The sequence below is a fragment of the Puma concolor genome, chromosome D4 (assembly GCF_028749965.1).
Source record: "Puma concolor isolate L17-30 chromosome D4, mPumCon1.1.hap2, whole genome shotgun sequence".
Taxonomy (NCBI): Eukaryota; Metazoa; Chordata; class Mammalia; order Carnivora; family Felidae; genus Puma; species Puma concolor.
In genome coordinates this window covers 15,247,735-15,264,843 of record NC_141679.1, presented here as the reverse complement: position 1 = coordinate 15,264,843, position 17,109 = coordinate 15,247,735, and the positions used below count along the sequence as shown (strand labels likewise).

Sequence of the window (17,109 nt, the reverse complement as noted above, 5' to 3'; positions counted from 1 at the left end):
CACCGCATATCCTTATCACAGGTTTCGGCTTTGTCAATTAATTCGTCTGCAAATAGTGCCCTGTCTCCAGATGTAGTTTCAATGCTGGAGCACTGGTTTCTTAAGGATTTAAGTTTAAAGTCAAGGGCTTCCTGCCCTAGGTGTTACAAATAAGTAGTGTCGTTTTCTTTTTGCTCCGAGTTTGTTCATCCAATCATATTCCAGTATGCAAATAAACCTTAGCCCGTGCAGATAAAAAGGAACAAATAAAGCCAAGGGCTCTATCAGAACCAAATCGCTGAGCCTGTCACCTGTGTTCCAGCTGCCGAACCAGAAATGTCGTCTTCAGGCACGCCAGACTTACCTGTACCACTCACCAATTTGACATATAAATATACTAAGGTTAGTACAATTTATATTTGCTGCTTTGCTTCAGGTTGCTAAAAACTACATGTGTGGAAAGCATAAAAGGTCAATGTAAGTAAACCTTGTGTAAAGAGCCCTTTGCAAATACAAAAATAAAAGGCTTGCAAAATGCAGGTTTGGGTTTGGTATCTTGATCAAATAATGACTTCTAGATCGTACCAGGCAACTTTTCCTAAATTTATTTCTTAAAATATTTCTAAGTGAAAGGAATTCTCTTCTGTGTGAAAGGTTCTTGCACCAGGGTTCAGTAGACTTTACTAAGCAGTTCTATGAACTTCAGTGTAACCCAGCATGCATGATAAGAGAGGCCAATACTTACTGGAGAAACTTACTGGAAAGAGCCAAACAAATAGGAAATGATCTTTTTTTTTTTTTTTTTTTTTTTTTTTTTTTTTAGGAAATGATCCTTTTTTTTTTTAAGGAGAAACCGCACGCTGAAGTAAATGGTTTTTCTATATGTTTAATGAGTGTCAAAATCAAAGGACCCACGACTGATAATTGGAGGAAAGCTCCTGTTTCAAAAACTCCAAATAGACTTGCATTATTTAGCATATCTAGGGAAAGAAAGCGTTCTTATTTCTTTCTTCGGCCAAGTTTGTTGCCATTGGAGCAGATGCATAATTGTTAACTGATAAATATTTAGAGAAACCAGAGCAGGAGCCAGACCTGGACTTAAAAATCCACAGCTAGGAAGAACGAGAAAATGGATCCTGTTTGAGTTGTTCAAAAGTATCTCTGAACTTTGCCTGTTTCACCCTGTTATATGCCTGCTTTCCTGTGAGAGTCTAGAACTCCCAAGCGAACAGATAAAACGGGCAAACCAATCTGAACAAAATCACTTAAAATTGGCTTTATAGTACACTACGCACAGCAAGCGAAGAGAGGCACCGTTCCAACTTAGGGAGAGCCATTTTGCTTTCTGAATTAGCCAATGAAAAATCAAGAGCAATATAACTTAATGATAAAGCAAAAGCCCCACTATTATTTATTTCTTCCCTTACTTGTAACCAGGGATGGTTTTGAAATCCTAAGGTCGGTTACATTTTCATTTTCATAAGCACAACAGTCAGTTGCTCAGCTGACTGATTCTTTTCCTTAGGAAAGTATCTGCCGAGATCAGATTGTGCCTTTAACATGGTGATCGGCAGCTAGAAAATGTGTTGAGGTGTTATTTTTTATGATGTTTTATTCAAAAGGAAAACATGTTTTGAATTTAATTTTATTCCAAATGCGAACATGGAAAAAGGGGGTGAGTCCATACCCTCTAACAATTTGCACTTGGGAAAGGTGTGCCCAAACGATGACAAGACTTCAGTCTTCCGAGCTTCCTTACTCCAAATTGGTCATTCACAAAACATCCAATCTAAAGCAGGCACATTAAGAAATGCATTTCATAAATGTCAAAATCATTGGCAATGACTAAAAATTATCTTACTACTATTATTACAGGGTCTTTTTTCCCCCTATGATATACTTGGGAAGATATTTTCATAGTTCCAGAATGTCACATTTTAAAAAAATGGTGGAGCGCCTGGGTGGCTCAGTCGGTTGGGCATCCAACTTCAGCTCAGGTCATGATCTCACAGTCTGTGAGTTCGAGCCCCACATCAGGCTCTGTGCTGGCAGCTCGGAGCCTGGAGCCTGCTTCAGACTCTGTGTCTCCTCTCTCTGCCCCTCCCCCTGCTCGTGCTCTGTCTCTCTCTCTCTCAAAAATAAATAAACATTTAAAAAAAATTAAAAAACTGCTTTGCAGAAGTTTGCGATCTTCTTTGTTATGTGTATCTTGAGGAAGCTCTAAAGTGAAATATTCTTTCCACTGCATTAAGCTTCATTTAGTAGCTGTGAACTGAGCATGTAAAAAAACAGTAGTGGATAAATGAAATGGACCTTAAAAATCTAGCATGCAAACACAGATCTGGCGATCCTTTAACACAGAGAGATGTTTTTTAAGATTGGAATCTCCTGTTCACTTCAAAGCCAGTAGAGGAGAACACCCCTCCAAGGAAAATGAGAGCCCTGAGTGTTCAAAAGAAGGTACAATTCAAAGAGCAGCCATTTGTTCTTGTTTTTAAGAACTTTTCTGGGTAGAAATACCCAATGCAAGGGAGTGAATTTTGATTGCTCACACATCTTCTCTATAAATCTGTTCTGCTCAGATAGCATTTTATTGTCTGATTTATTAGTTACAGCGTTTTTACACTTGGGAGGACACCAGTTATGTATGTAATTAAATCTAAATGGGTGAGCTTTTCAAATGCCTATGCATTCGCTTTTTACTGTGCCCCACTGAAGAATCGTATTGAATTTGCACTTGCAGGAGGAGTTGGAAAAATGATGGTTATTCACTAAGTTGCCTGATTGCAAAGCATGGAAGGAGACATTTTATAGTGTGTGTGGAATTACCTTCAATGGGCAGCCCTTAAACTCTGTTATCTGTCTCTTACTATGTTAATGTCTTTCTCTATTGTCACCAGAAATATCTCAATCACTGGGGCAAGGTGGAGAGGAGGGACAGACAGCTGGGTTGAGTAACAAAAAAGTGATCGCAGCTCCCCATTCTCAAGTTTGAGACTGCTTTTCACCCAAACCAAAGAAGTCAGTGTTGCATATCTTTTATGACTTATTCTCTAGTACAGTCTGATTATGTTTTTATTGTTGTTGGGGTGGGTAAAACAGAGGTCAGCATTAAGAAGTTGTTTTAAAAAGATACAAACATTTTTAGAATTTAAACCCTTAATAACATCATTGTGAATCCACATAAACTCGGATTCCATTCTTAACCTGATTTTTCCCCTTTGCAATTGTAAATGAATCCCATATCTACCAGCTCATCCGTTTTACTGAGGCTTTATTTAAATGAAGATCTTCTTCGACACTTATGTGATTGTTGGGCAAACTACATTGCTTCCCTCTGCCTCGGTTTCCTTCTGTGTAAAATGGTAATAATAAAGGTCCCAATTTCCTAAGGGGGATAAAAGCATTAAATGAGTTGAAAGCATATAAAGCGTTTGAAATAGTGCCTGGCACATGGGAAGTGATTGATTAACATTGGCTATCCCAGTCCTATTTATTTTTCTGCATTCTTTCCAATTTTCCAGAATCTTCTTTTACTCAGCCTTTCCAAGACCTCAGCCTTTCCAAGCCTTTCCAAGACCTATCACATTGGTGCGAAGTTCCCAGGGTTTATCCACTATTTCAGGGATCAAAACTTTTCTCTTACAGGATTCAGTACCTTTGTTTTCCATTCTCACTTTGCAACATTGTTGTTTTACCTTAAAAAAAAGAGAGAGAGGGAGAGAAAGACAGAGAGACAGAGAGAAATAGAAAATTCAAGAAGATAAGCTTTCTCGGATGGGATTCAAACCCCAAAATGTTTACCTTAACTCACTGAACAATAAGATGTTCATACCAGAAAATATGTTCATCTGCTAATGACATTTCATACACTTACAGACACAGGCACTTACACGCAGAAAATAGTTGTAGCTAAAATTAATTGTGTTTACTCTGTACTAATGACTGACTAAGTTATTTGCATTGATTCTATTTACTTCTTAGGATAACCCTAGGAGGAGGTTCTTTTTCTTGTTTTTTAGATGAGGAGACTGAGGACCAGAGTGGCCAAGAAACTTGCCTTAAATCATACAGCTAGAGGGGCGCCTGGGTGGGTCGGTCAGTTAAGCGTCCAACTCTTGATTTTCACTCAGGTCATGATTCACTCAGGTCCTGCGATGGAGCCTCATGTCGGGCTCTGCTGACAGAGAGGAGCCTGCTTGGGATTCTCTCTTTCTGTCTTTCTCTGCCCCTCCCCCGCTCATTCTCTCTCTCTCTCTCTCTCTCTCTCTCTCTCTCTCTTTCTTTCTTTCACAAAATAAATAAACATTAAAAAAAAAAAACATACAGCTGGAAAGTGACACAGCTAGACTTTGAATGGGACAAGCCCTCACACCAAGTGTCTTGTCTAAGATCCAGACCATTACTTGGGAACATGGAGTTGCTGGATTATTCTGCCCTTTATTCTGACTCTCATTTGTCCATTCCTGATTACTGGAGGGGACTTGACCATGAGCCTTTCCAGCTGCTGCTCAGCTGTTCCCAGGCCAACAGGAGGAAGTTGGCGGCCAACTGAGGAAAAAAAAAAAAGAAGGAGAACAATAGGGAAGCTTGGAAGCAAACAGACATTCTGCTTTGATTGAAAAGGTGGGGTTTGGGCTGGGAGAGGCTGTGATGCAGAGGATTTAGAAAGAGGTGTGCAATGTCCATGGGAACTATGTGTCTTCAACTCCTATGGAATCACTTTTGTTTGGAGTAAGAGATGACCTTCTTAGATTTCTGGTATCATCGCATAACACATCGGAGTTACAGATACTTTTTGGTAGAGAAGAGTTGTGAATCACTGCACACTAGGGGCCACGGGCCAGTATCTCCTCTTTAAATTCTTATGGCAAACAAATTCAGGCTGCGTGCATTTCCAGCTACCCCATTCTCTTCCCTCCTCCCATTTTCCCTTCCGTTTATTTAACAAGTCACTGAATTACCACTCTGTGCTTGGTCGGATGTATAAGGAGGCTAATAGGGTTCTTGCCTTAGGGAGCTTATGTTCTTGGAGGGTGTGGGGAAGAAAACAAGCCAGTCAGTGAATAGTTTCATCATAAATTTTGATAAATGCTAAAGAGGACAACTGACGGGAAGAGCTTGCTTTTGATGAGCTGTTCGGGAAGGTCTCTTTAAGAAAGGGACATTTAAGGTGAGCCTGATTGATGCAGAGCATAAAGTGTCCTTGGAGACCTGGGGGTGGGGGTGGGGGTAGGGGGTGGGGGGGAGAACAAGGAACCGGAGGTGAGGGCAGGTGCAAAGTCCTTTACAGGGAAGAGCCTGCTGTGTTCAAAGATCTATCAAAAAGCTAACAGGGCTATAGTAAAGGGAGGCAGAGAATAGAGCAGGTGAGGCTGGAGGAGGAGGCTGTGGCCAGACCTCCTGACGGATTTTGTAGGAGGGAGACCACGGAGGGCTGCTTCAAACAGAACGGGACTCAAGTTCAAGACAAAGCTGATTGTGCAGAGGCACTGCTTTCACTTGGGAAATGTTGCTAACTCCCTTCTGATTGAGGCAATATTCTGTTTGCTTTTGGCTTGCAAGCAGTTGAACAAATAGCTGGGTGGCTGCAAGGGACGGTGGCTTAACAAGATAAACGCGGCTTCGATTTCCAGCTCTTCTACTTATTTCATGCTATGACCTTGGCCAGGCTTCTAATCTCCTTGAGTTTCAGTTACCCTGTCTGTAAATTGGGAATAATAATAACTACCTTGGAAAGTGGCCGTGAGAATTAAGTGAGGGAATTTGTGGAAAACGCCTGGCACTTATTAGCTGCTTGGTCCAGGCTCTGTTTAACCCTCTCCTTTCCAAGATGACTCTTGCAATTCTCTAGGGATTCTATTCCTGATGGACATGGAATGAATTCTTGCAACGCCTGCCATAGTTTAAAAATGCTTACATCTACTGCTCTCATTTGAGGCTCCTAAGTAACCCGTGGGAGGGAGTTAGAACATGTTACTAGTGTCCCATTTTAAAGCTGAGGGAACCAGAGTGCAGACATCTTCAGTGATTTGTCAAGGTCACACAGCCCTCAGGAGGCACGGACGGAATGAACTGGATTTCGAAGCTTCTCATTTCAGATCTGATACTTTTCCACACGATACCATTTCCCCCTACATGCTAGCCGCGGTCCCACTCGCATCCTTCTGGATGGTCTCTAACAAGTGCTTTCAGACCCATTGCTTCATTTGTATTGTGCCTTCCTCACTCTGATTGAGAGAGTGGACATTTGGATGATGAAAGTAGAGGTATGATTTGGGCACTAGATCCCCAGACAGGTGGACCAACAAGAGAGAAGGCACTCTAGGGTAGTGCTTCTCGAATTTGACTATGCAGGTGATTCAGGGAGGATTCTTGCTGAAATGTAACTTCTGATTCTGCAGTGAGGTCTGAGATTATGCATTTCTTTTTTTTTTTAATTTATTTTTGAGAAAAAGAGAGACAGAGCACGAGTGGGGGAGGGTCTGAGACAGAGGCAGACACAGAATCCGAAGCAGGCTCCAGGCTCTACACTATCAAAATGGAGCCCGACGCGGGACTCAAACTCACAAACCGTGAGATGGTGACCTGAGCCAAAGTCAGATGCTTAACCAACCGAGCCCCCCAGACGCCCTTCAGATTCTGCATGTCTAACAGACTTCCTCGTTTTGCTGATGCCACTCAAAGTGTGGCCACTTGACGAACAGTAATGGCCTAATAGTTTTGGGTCAACCTCATAATTTTACCTGTAATGACCATCACCTAGTTGCTTAGGGACCTGACTTTCTCTTTCTCTCAGAAACTTACATGCAGCCAGCTCAGAATCACTGACCTTCCCCCTTCAGAAAGTGCCTGAGTCCAACAGGAGCCAGGTGGTGGCCACGAACCCATGGTGGAACCAACATTGATTTTGCTCCCGGGAGGTAACCATTCAGTACAAATGCAATGTTTTAGCTCATCTCTGAGGACTACTGTCTTGGCAAATCATTTCATTCTCTGGCACCTGCCTGCTTCAAGAAACCTAATCAGCAGCAATCCTAAAGTGAATAACGCATGCTCTAAGGGATAGTTTGAGCCCAGTTCCACGAGGAGTCTCGCTACTTCAAGTGTTCACGTGACTTCTTTAAACTGGACTTCACCTACTAGATTTGTCAATACCTTCTTGCCAGAATGAGAGGGCTGTGTGAGAAGACTCTTAGGGATTATGGGAAAAAGCTCCTTTGCAGAGGAACCCAAAGTTAAGGTCATGCCTCCGATGTGGCATGAGTAATCTGTGGGCTGATGTAATACAGATACATATCTGAAACCTCATGGGAAAACAGGCATTGATAAAGTGGTGATACCTTTCTCTCAAAGCAGCAGTCACCTGGCTTGTGGTGGTGTTACTGATGGTGGCAGTTTGGGTTTTCATGATGCTGGTATAATTATGGCCAAATCCCTCACCCATTTACCAGGTTTAAGTAGCAACATACAGCCATGTTCAAAAGAACACGGGCAATGGTTGCTTCATAACTCAAGCCACTGCTAAAATATCAGAGGAGCAGATATTTGTGTGAACCCTGATGCCATAAACCGATATATTTTGAGCACGTCTGTGTATCAAAATCTCCCCCACACAGACACTGTTTGCAAGGGATGTAAATTGTTGCTAATATTTGGTTTTCTGATCACATGCTGTAATATCTCTACCTGATGACTGTATTGTAATGCTGAAATCGTTAATGAAAATTTGTTTCCTGGGAATCTATCTGCGCAAATATCACAGATGTCAAAACTTTGCCTGAACAACTACCAACTTCCCCCTCCATCCGGGTCCTATCACGGGACTATTTCCGCTGCTCTCCGGATCCTTACTACGAAATTGAAACAAGGCAAACAACACATAACCAAACTGCGCTCTGTATCTGGCACTCTCTTTGGAAGGGAGAAGGCTCCCATGCAAGCAATTGTATTGTTGAACCTTAATATCGTGAAATATACAGAGAAAAAAAGGACGAACTTTCTGGTGCTTCTGCATCTTACCTCTTTGATACGGTGTATGCGTGATGTGCAGAGGTCATTGATGAGTACTTTTGTCACCTGTGGGACGTAGGGAAGTTGTGCTTCGAAACAGACATGCCTTCTCATCTTTTCCTTTCCTGAGTCGAAAAAGCTGAAGGGCTTTTTCAAACAAGAGTAAAAGAGTATACATTCGTGTTACTGAAGTCAGACTATAATATAAAGCAGAAACGAAAGGAAAATTTTCTTTCTCCTACAATTGTTTTGGTCACTCCCATTGTTTTCATTCCTCTGACTACAGTTAAATATTTTCTTCCCTTCTGTTATTTCCTCCTTAATTTCCTTTTAGATTTTTTTTTCTTTTTTTTTTTTTCTTTTTTTTTTTACTTTCAGTCTCAACATTTTGCTTTGCTGCCTCAGGGTTTGGGGTGAAAGGAGTTGCCGGAGATGTAGCTTTGATTCTTTTAAATGTTTAACACCTCCGCCTGACTTTTGTTCAGCCTCTCCTATTATTCGTGCCCCATCTTAATATCCCCCCTCCCCCTCCAAAGTCTTTGGTACTTTTGTAGGTGCTTAATGCTGAGAAGAGTTTGCACATTTACAGCATATACCCCTTCCTGTACATTTACCCATCACTCCACATGCTGTGACCCAGGTTCTCAGTTTTGGAAATGCACACAGGGGACATAAGACGGGGAATTCCGTTACCCTCCCTCACCCTTGGTGTATCGCAAAAGAAATTCTCTGTGCATTGAAAATGTGAGCTATTGGGGCGCCTGGGTGGCGCAGTCGGTTAAGCGTCCGACTTCAGCCAGGTCACGATCTCGCGGTCCGTGAGTTCGAGCCCCGCGTCAGGCTCTGGGCTGATGGCTCGGAGCCTGGAGCCTGTTTCTGATTCTGTGTCTCCCTCTCTCTCTGCCCCTCCCCCGTTCATGCTCTGTCTCTCTCTGTCCCAAAAATAAATAAACATTGAAAAAAAAAAAATTAAAAAAAAAAAAAAAAAAAAAAAGAAAATGTGAGCTATTAACATCCCTCTGCCACTGAGAAAGCGCTGGCTTCCCTTAGAGGATCTAAAGCCACTGCTGTAGCCCCAAAGAGGTGATGTGACCTTAGGGCACCTTGGATATCTATTGGAGGGAGTCAGGGCCTCTCTCCCCTTTAAGCCAACAGGTTCCAAAACGTTCTATCAACAGGAAAGGCTAATAGGTTTTATTTTGCCTATTAGTCAAATTCGGCTTGATCCAAGCCAGAAATATTTTGAGGAAAGGGCTTATTTATTTAGAATTGTAACTTTATGCCAAACACATTAAGACATAATTTTTACCCTGGAAAGCCCTTTTTTTTTTCCTCAAAATTATGATGTATTCTTGGGCACTAAACTGCATTCAGGAAACGGCCACTTCTTTTTAAAATCAAAGGTCACGAGGCATCCCTTAAAGGCTGACATATCTAAAATTTAAAAAGTAAAAATCAATTTTTAAGTTTCCTCCACATTCCCATTGATTGTTTCCCCAAATGAGAAGCACTTGATGTCTAACAGCATGCATAGGAGTCTCTAATTCCCAATCAATACTGTGAACTTTAAGCTGAGGTCTAGTTACATATATTATTCACAAGTATCCTGCGTCCCAAACTCATAATTAGCATGTAGTTAATACAACAGTTAAATAGAACCCAAGATTTTTTTCTTTTATACGATGATCCCTTTCCCCCCAAAACTTGCTGAAGGCAAACAGCAAATGGAAAATGAGGTGGTCACCATGATAGATCATTTCCACGGGCCTGAAATAGGTTTCATGATTATTATACCAAACATCCGTTAGCCTACACGGCTTCACATAACCATTTTATACAACAGAAAAGATGATTATTCACAAACATTTGGTCACACAGTTAGCTGGAAGGCAGATGTCAAATGTAAAACCCACAAAATTAAAGCAGAAAGAAAAAGGTCATTAAGGTAGTTCTTGCCCAAAAACTTTTCCACGGCTGAGGAGAAGAAAAGGAAGGGAGGGTACCTGGCCTTTACAGCCACCTTGGTCATCTCATTATGTATGCTGGGCTCTGTTTGCCGAAAGGCCCCTGTTTGGGGGAAAACGCATATATCTCGTAATCCGAAGACTGTATTGCTATCTCAGTATACTCTCCAGCCTTATGGACGCATGCCTGGAATGTTAAAAATTGTCTCCCAGCTAATCTGCTGGGACTCTGGCTGCTCTGCTTCAATCCATGTTGGGTACATTAACATCAGCATTCCTAAAACACCCATTTGATCCTGTCATGCCCTTATTACATCCGGAACAGAGTCCAACCTTCTCACTCTACAGACCAGATCAAGATTCGCTACAATCTGGCGTCCTTTTCATCATCGAAATTTATCTATGACTTGTTTCCACAAATTCTCTGCCTGTGTCCCGTGACCTCTTCCCTGTGTTACACGTGTCCAGAGGCTGGTTCCTTCCTTGGCTCTTGTTCCCCTTCTTTCCACCAATCCGATCCCATCCTTCAGGGATGCATTCTTCTGGTCCGTTTCCTACCCTTTCGTGAGTTCCACTTTGCAATTCACTGACTGAAGCACTGCTCTGGTCTTTACCCTACAACCTTCCATTTTTTACTGGCTGATCCTGATGTGAATACATGCTCTTCTTTGATTGCAAGCCCCTTGAAGGCAGGGGCTCACTCTCTCATGCTTTCCCATGGTACCTTCCAGGTGCCTCAGGTATTTACTCACTATTTGGAAGAACATAAGTAATTTAATAGCAGGATATGAAAGGCTAGTTGAGGAAAGAGGGGAAAAGAATGTTAAGTCCAATTGGACCAACTAGTGAAATCATCACGAGGAGATGATACTTTAAGTGAGACTTGAAGTATGAGTAGAAGAAAACAGTGAAACTTCAGCCTGAGGAACAGCATGAATAAATAAAGGAACAGCATGCAGCAGAAGGGCATGGTGTTTGAGACAGTAGAATGAAACTAAAATACAGGGTAAACTGAGGAAAAAAATAAAAAGTTGGAAAAGCATATTGGGGCTATTTATGGTTAGGAGAAGCATATCTGGAAAACCTAGAAGAACCACCTAAGTGTCCCAAGGAGTGGCCAAAATGTGAATTGGGTTGGTTTAGGAAGATTATGATGGGGGGGGGAGATTATATTCTAATGAAGCAGAGGTGGGGGGCAGGAAGAACAAGCCATCTTTTTATGATAGTATAAGACAAAGTGATACCAAAGGATGACTAGGAATTGTGTGTGTCATTAACAGGAGAGGGAAAATGTGTGTGTGTGTGTGTGTGTGTGTGTGTGCGCCTGTGAGAGAGAGAGAGAGAGAGAAGAAGAGAGAGAGAGAGAGAGAATGTGTAAGCAGCATAAAGCTAGGGATGACAGTGAGACGAATCTGGGACACATTGTTTAAGATGTTTCACAGCCATCTCTTGGGAAGAAAAATACAAGAAAGTAAGGACTAGGGATGCATAAAGGAAAATACTCTTTAAAAGTAATTACAAGATTCTCTAAAATGTGTTCATGAGGGCTAGAATGCTGATGCACTCATTGGGCAAGTCAGTAACTTTTTAATTCTTTTTTTAAATGTTTATTTATATTTGAGAGAGAGATAGCATGTGTGTGTGAGCAGGGGAGGGGCAGAGAGGGAGAGGGGACAGAGGATCCCAGGGGGGCTCTGCGCTGACAACAGAGAACCAGATGCAGGGCTTGAATCACGAGGGGCTCAAACTCACAAACCGGGAGATCATGACTTGAGACAAAGTCAGAGGCTTAACTGATTGAGCCACCCAGGTGCCCCAGGGCAAGTCAGTATTGAATTTTTCCTTCTTCGAGGTGAACTCAGATGACATCATGTTTTTCATGAAGGACATTATCTGCGTGCCATTACCCTTTCCCATACCTCCATGGCTCTGTCCTTGAATCTCTAGTCTCATCAGAACTGCTATGCACCCCCTCCCCCTTTATTTATTCATGCACATTTTTTCCCTGTCAATTCCAGGCTAGCACTACAGTTTTTCGAGCTCCTCTAAACACCTGGGCTGATGCTGTTTTGACATACAAATAATTGTGTTGGTGTGAATAGGCAGATAAGAAAGATCATCCTTCCCTTTGTTTTTTTTTTTTTTTTCCAGCAAATCACAAATATCATAGTGTGCTCATGTGCAGAATATTATTGGTCTTACCCATGTGTAGCTACTGGATTGTTGGTCTTTTGATTCAATTTTAAGTTATTTATTCAAGAATCTTTGATGGACCTTAAAAATCACCTGAAGGCTGAGATTGTATTGGACTGTGTGGATAAACCAGAAAACCAGACCAACATAGTTCTCGACCTTATCTTACAAAGCTTACAGCCTAGGAGAGAGGGGAGACATTTAAAAATGACTTTTCAAAAAAGTGACAAGTTTTACGATGGAAGTTTAGGAGACCAGGGAAACAGTTTTGAGATCAGGCTGTCTAAGTAATCTTGTCAATTACAGAATATAGAATTAATTGTACTTAAGCATTTAGGGATACATGATAATATACATTTTACTAATTTGACAGAATATTAAGCTATGATATAGACATGACTTCATAGAATAGCTAAGTTAGTGTAAATTCACAGGTTATTTGAAATATATACAATATGAGTAACTAAACTGAAAATGTATAATCTTGATAGCTGCCACTGGGGAATTTTTAATAGCCAACTGATTTGTATTTAGTATAGCAACAAAATTAAACCTCGGTTTGGGGGAGGGGGGCAGTGTTTCAATACTTTCTTCCTGTGGGTTGCACTGTTTTTTTTAAATTTTTTTTTTTCAACGTTTATTTATTTTTGGGACAGAGAGAGACAGAGCATGAACGGGGGAGGAGCAGAGAGAGAGGGAGACACAGAATCGGAAACAGGCTCCAGGCTCTGAGCCATCAGCCCAGAGCCCGATGCGGGGCTCGAACTCACGGACCGCGAGATCGTGACCTGGCTGAAGTCGGACGCTTAACCGACTGCGCCACCCAGGCGCCCCTGGGTTGCACTGTTAATAATTTATCTTTAAATATCAAGTAAGGGGCGGTGTCTGAACTAAGATATATGTTAAAAATATAGTGCGTATGTCACCCTTCATTTAAAACTGCATGTATCACAGTGATTCTGTGATTCACAATTAAGTACAATAATTCATGTTGTAATAATAAATCTAATGGAAGGTTGTAATACATAATGTTCAATAGCATGCTTTTGGTGACTTTTATGTTTCAAAACTAAATAAGAAAAAGGAGAATAAACAAGAAATAATGAAATGAGAGAAGGGACAAGAAATTCTAGCTTTTTCCAGAAACAAAACATAACTTTATTTACCACAAAAGGAGGACTTCTTAATTAGGCTTTGCAAAATATTTTTACTCTGTAAAATGACACATCAAGACGCTATTAGGCTCCATAATGAAGCAAAGGTTGAAACTCATACTTTTTAAATGACATACTAACATTTTTAAATATTACTATTCTTTCATACGCAGAACAAAATCCCATGTTTTCTAGACCCCTCTGTCTATTTAGATGCAAGTCTCTTCGATATCACTAAGAAATCTAGTGCCTGATTTTATCTGAGGGCAAATAAATGATTAGATAATCTCTTTAAAAGAATACAACCCTTATGCCTTGAAAAAGCCAGTGAAAACATGTCACTCACCAATTTTTTTTTCTATGCAAACTTCTTTTAAAACCTACCTTTAAAATAGTAAAATAAAGGATCAGAAAATAGTCACTTATGTTACCAAATCTCCAGCAGCCCAACATGAGAAACTTCAGAATCTGAAGTGAAGAATTGAGATGATTAATCGAAATTAAAGCCACCAAAGCCTCTGCCCTTACCTCAAACTCAGATACAAGCACTATTTCTAGATTTTTTTCTCTGGTCTGTATTTTCTAGGGTTCAAACGACCTCATACCTCAGTGTAATTTCAAAGTATTGCTTTGTTTAAAAAAATTTTTTTTAATGTTTTTATTTATTTTTGCGACAGAGAGAGACAGAACATGAGCAGGGGAGGGCCAGAGAGAGAGGGAGACACAGAATCGGAAGCAGGCTCCAGGCTCTGAGCTGTCAGCACAGAGCCCGATGCGGGGCTCAAACCCGCAGACTGTGAGATCATGACCTGAGCCGAAGTCGGACGCTCAACCAACAAGCCACCCAGGCGCCCCATTATTGCTTTGTTTTAATAAGTGTGTGTACACACACATGCACACGCGTGTGTGTCCGTGTGTATAAATGTTTTGAACGGCCCAAAATGCCTTGTAGGGTGGGGCAGGTGAGGTAGGTGAAGGAGGTAAGGTTTTAACATTGGCCTCACTTAGGCCTATTGAAATGCTGTAAGTCTGTAAAAGAACTTCTGAAATTTGCTGCATATTTAAACGCTCCTTTCTTTTCCTCTCTATAGATTTTCATAAACAACGAGTGGCATAATTCAGTGAGTGGCAAGAAATTTCCTGTCTTTAATCCTGCAACCGAAGAGAAACTCTGTGAAGTAGAAGAAGGAGATAAGGTGGGTTTCGCAGCACATAGGCCGGGTTTCTTTGTTGGTCAACATCCTGAGCTCCCAAACAGGCCACAACTTGTAACATGTCATGAAAATACCATTTCTGGGGCCCTGTGGGAAAATTTTCTTGGTACATAAAGGGCACCCAGTAGCCTTGTGATAATGATGAGCCTAGGTTTCTGGGTGTTGTGCTGGGTTTTTTTTACACTATTTCTCCTTGCTTGCTCTTCAATTTAAATAATATTGGGGCTTATTGTACAAACAGACTATATGTAAAGTGATTGGTCATAGACGGATAGAGTAGAGAAATCCCTTATTCTTATAAAATGGTTTTTTTTTGTTTTTTGTTTTTTTTTTTGGACCGCCTGGGTGCCTCAGTCGGTTAAGCGTCCGACTCTTGATTTTGGCTGAAGTCACGACCTCATGGTTTGTGGGTTTAAGCCCTGCATCGGGCTCTGTGCTGACAACGCGAAGCCTGTTTGGGATTCTGTCTTCTTCTCTCTCTGCCCCTCCCTCACTTGCTCTCTATCTCTCTCTCAAAATAAATACAAATAAACTTCAAAAAAAAAAGATTTAAAATTGTTCTTTTTTAAGTTGCAAAATGAAACTAAGCAAACAATGTAGGACGTTTGAAATGGTATATTGCCAAGTTAGTTGATTAAAAATCATGAAAGAGGGGCGCCTGGGTGGCGTCGTCGGTTAGGCGTCCGACTTCAGCCAGGTCACGATCTCGCAGTCCGTGAGTTCCAGCCCCGGGTCGGGCTCTGGGCTGATGGCTCAGAGCCTGGAGCCTGTTTCTGATTCTGTGTCTCCCTCTCTCTCTGCCCCTCCCCCGTTCATGCTCTGTCTCTCTCTGTCCCAAAAATAAATAAACGTTGAAAAAAAAAATTTAAAAAAAAAATCATTGAAAGAACATTGATTAGTACCTTTAAAAATTGAACTTTTAAATCCTGAAACTGAACCATTAAAGGTATTGTTGCTTTCTAGCTAATCACGCTAACAACAACAAAATCCAACTTTTATCATTTTTTTAAAAATTCTAAATATTAATTTAAGCCTCAAGCATCCCAGTGGGAAACCTATCATTTGCGACCACTTTCACAAATGATAATGAAATAGCAGAACGGACAAGTTGGCTAATTTACTTTAGGTGATGTTGCTAATAAATAACAAAATCAGTATTCAAATGCTGTCCTTCTGACCCCAGAGCCTGAGACTGGCAGGGCAACCTTACTTTGTGATTATTATAAAAGTAAGATAGGGTAATATTAAATAGCCTGGGGCATGAGGAGAGTAAAAGCCTTCAAAATTTTTATATGAATATATACCTTAAAATGTATATGTGTTTCTCAGTCTTTTTTTAAATTTTAATTTAATAATTTAATTTAATTTAATTTTATAGAAAGAGAGAAAGAGTGTGAGCGGCGAAGAGGCAGAGAAAGGGAGAGAGAATCCCAAAAAGGCTTTGCACTCAGCATGCAGACTGTTACGGGGCTCTATCCCAAGACCCTGGTATCATGACCTGAGCTGAAATGAAGAGTCAGATGCTCAACTGACTGAGCCACCCAGGCGCCCCTGTTTCTCAGTCGTTAGTAGTCCAAATGTTATCAAGCTTTAAATCTCTGTCTCGTAAGGTATCAAAAGGTAAATTATTTCGCTACGTAAAAAGACCACTGAAAGATGAAGTCAGGATAACAATCCAAAGTGCATACCATTTGTGGCACAATGTTCGGTTCGCTGGGTCAGTGCCATGTTCCTACCCAGCTCCCACTCTTTCATTACCTTCTACCCACTTGGTGACATCACCGAGGTGAGATTAAGCCTTGCAGATCTATTTTAAGATAGCCATAGACCTGAGAGGCTCGTTTGGGTTTAGAGAAGCGCCTGGATTCAGGTGGCAGTATTATCAGAAGACATAAGATCCGTGCCTCAAGGGGCAAGAATGCAGAGTTTAGCCAGAAGGGTCGACAGCTTGAGAAGTAGAAGCCTAATAGAAGGGAGACAAATGTCACCTGCTTTCAGATTTCACTTTGTGTATACACCAGAGTTTATCCGTACATAAATTCTTCACAGGCTTCTTACCAGCTCTGGGGAAACAAACGAACAAACAAACCACAACTCTCTTGGTTTTGGCTTTTTCTCAGGCCTCCCCCAAAACGTAGGAGTCCCACCTTCACCACACCCAGAATCAGCCTCCGTGACTGCCAAGGTCACGGTGCAGCCCTTGGAACCCAGTTCAGATCATTATCTGCAGCGAGACCACAGCTGTTCCATAGTTTATTTACCCTCTTTGAGTTTCTGTTGCTTTTTGGGTAAAATGGGGAGATAGGGAAAACTTGGGGGAGGTTAAATAAGAAAAGATGTAAAATGTTTTAACAGTGCCAGGCACGTAAAAAAGCCTCAGTCTTTTTAAAAAAAATTTTTTAATGTCTTTTTTTTTTTTGTTTGAGACAGAGAGAGACAGAGTGCGATGGGGGCGGGGCAGAGAAAGAGGGAGACACAGAATCGGAAGCAGGCTCCAGGCTCTGAGCTATTAGAACAGAGCCCGACATGGGGCTCGAACCCATGAACTCTGAGATCATGACCTGAGCGGACATCGGATGCTTAACTGACTGA

General features: G+C 41.3%; 1 protein-coding gene across 1 annotated transcript in view; it reads left to right on the top strand.

Annotated features, from left to right (window-relative positions):
* The first annotated feature begins 246 nt into the window (after positions 1-246).
* ALDH1A1 (aldehyde dehydrogenase 1 family member A1) overlaps positions 247-17,109 on the top strand; it is a 59,417-nt gene continuing 42,554 nt past the window's right edge. The window contains exons 1-2 of the mRNA XM_025931486.2: positions 247-381; positions 14,395-14,499. Coding sequence (XP_025787271.1) covers positions 316-381; positions 14,395-14,499 — 171 coding nt within the window. The 5' untranslated portion in view covers positions 247-315. The remainder of the gene's footprint in view (positions 382-14,394; positions 14,500-17,109) is intronic.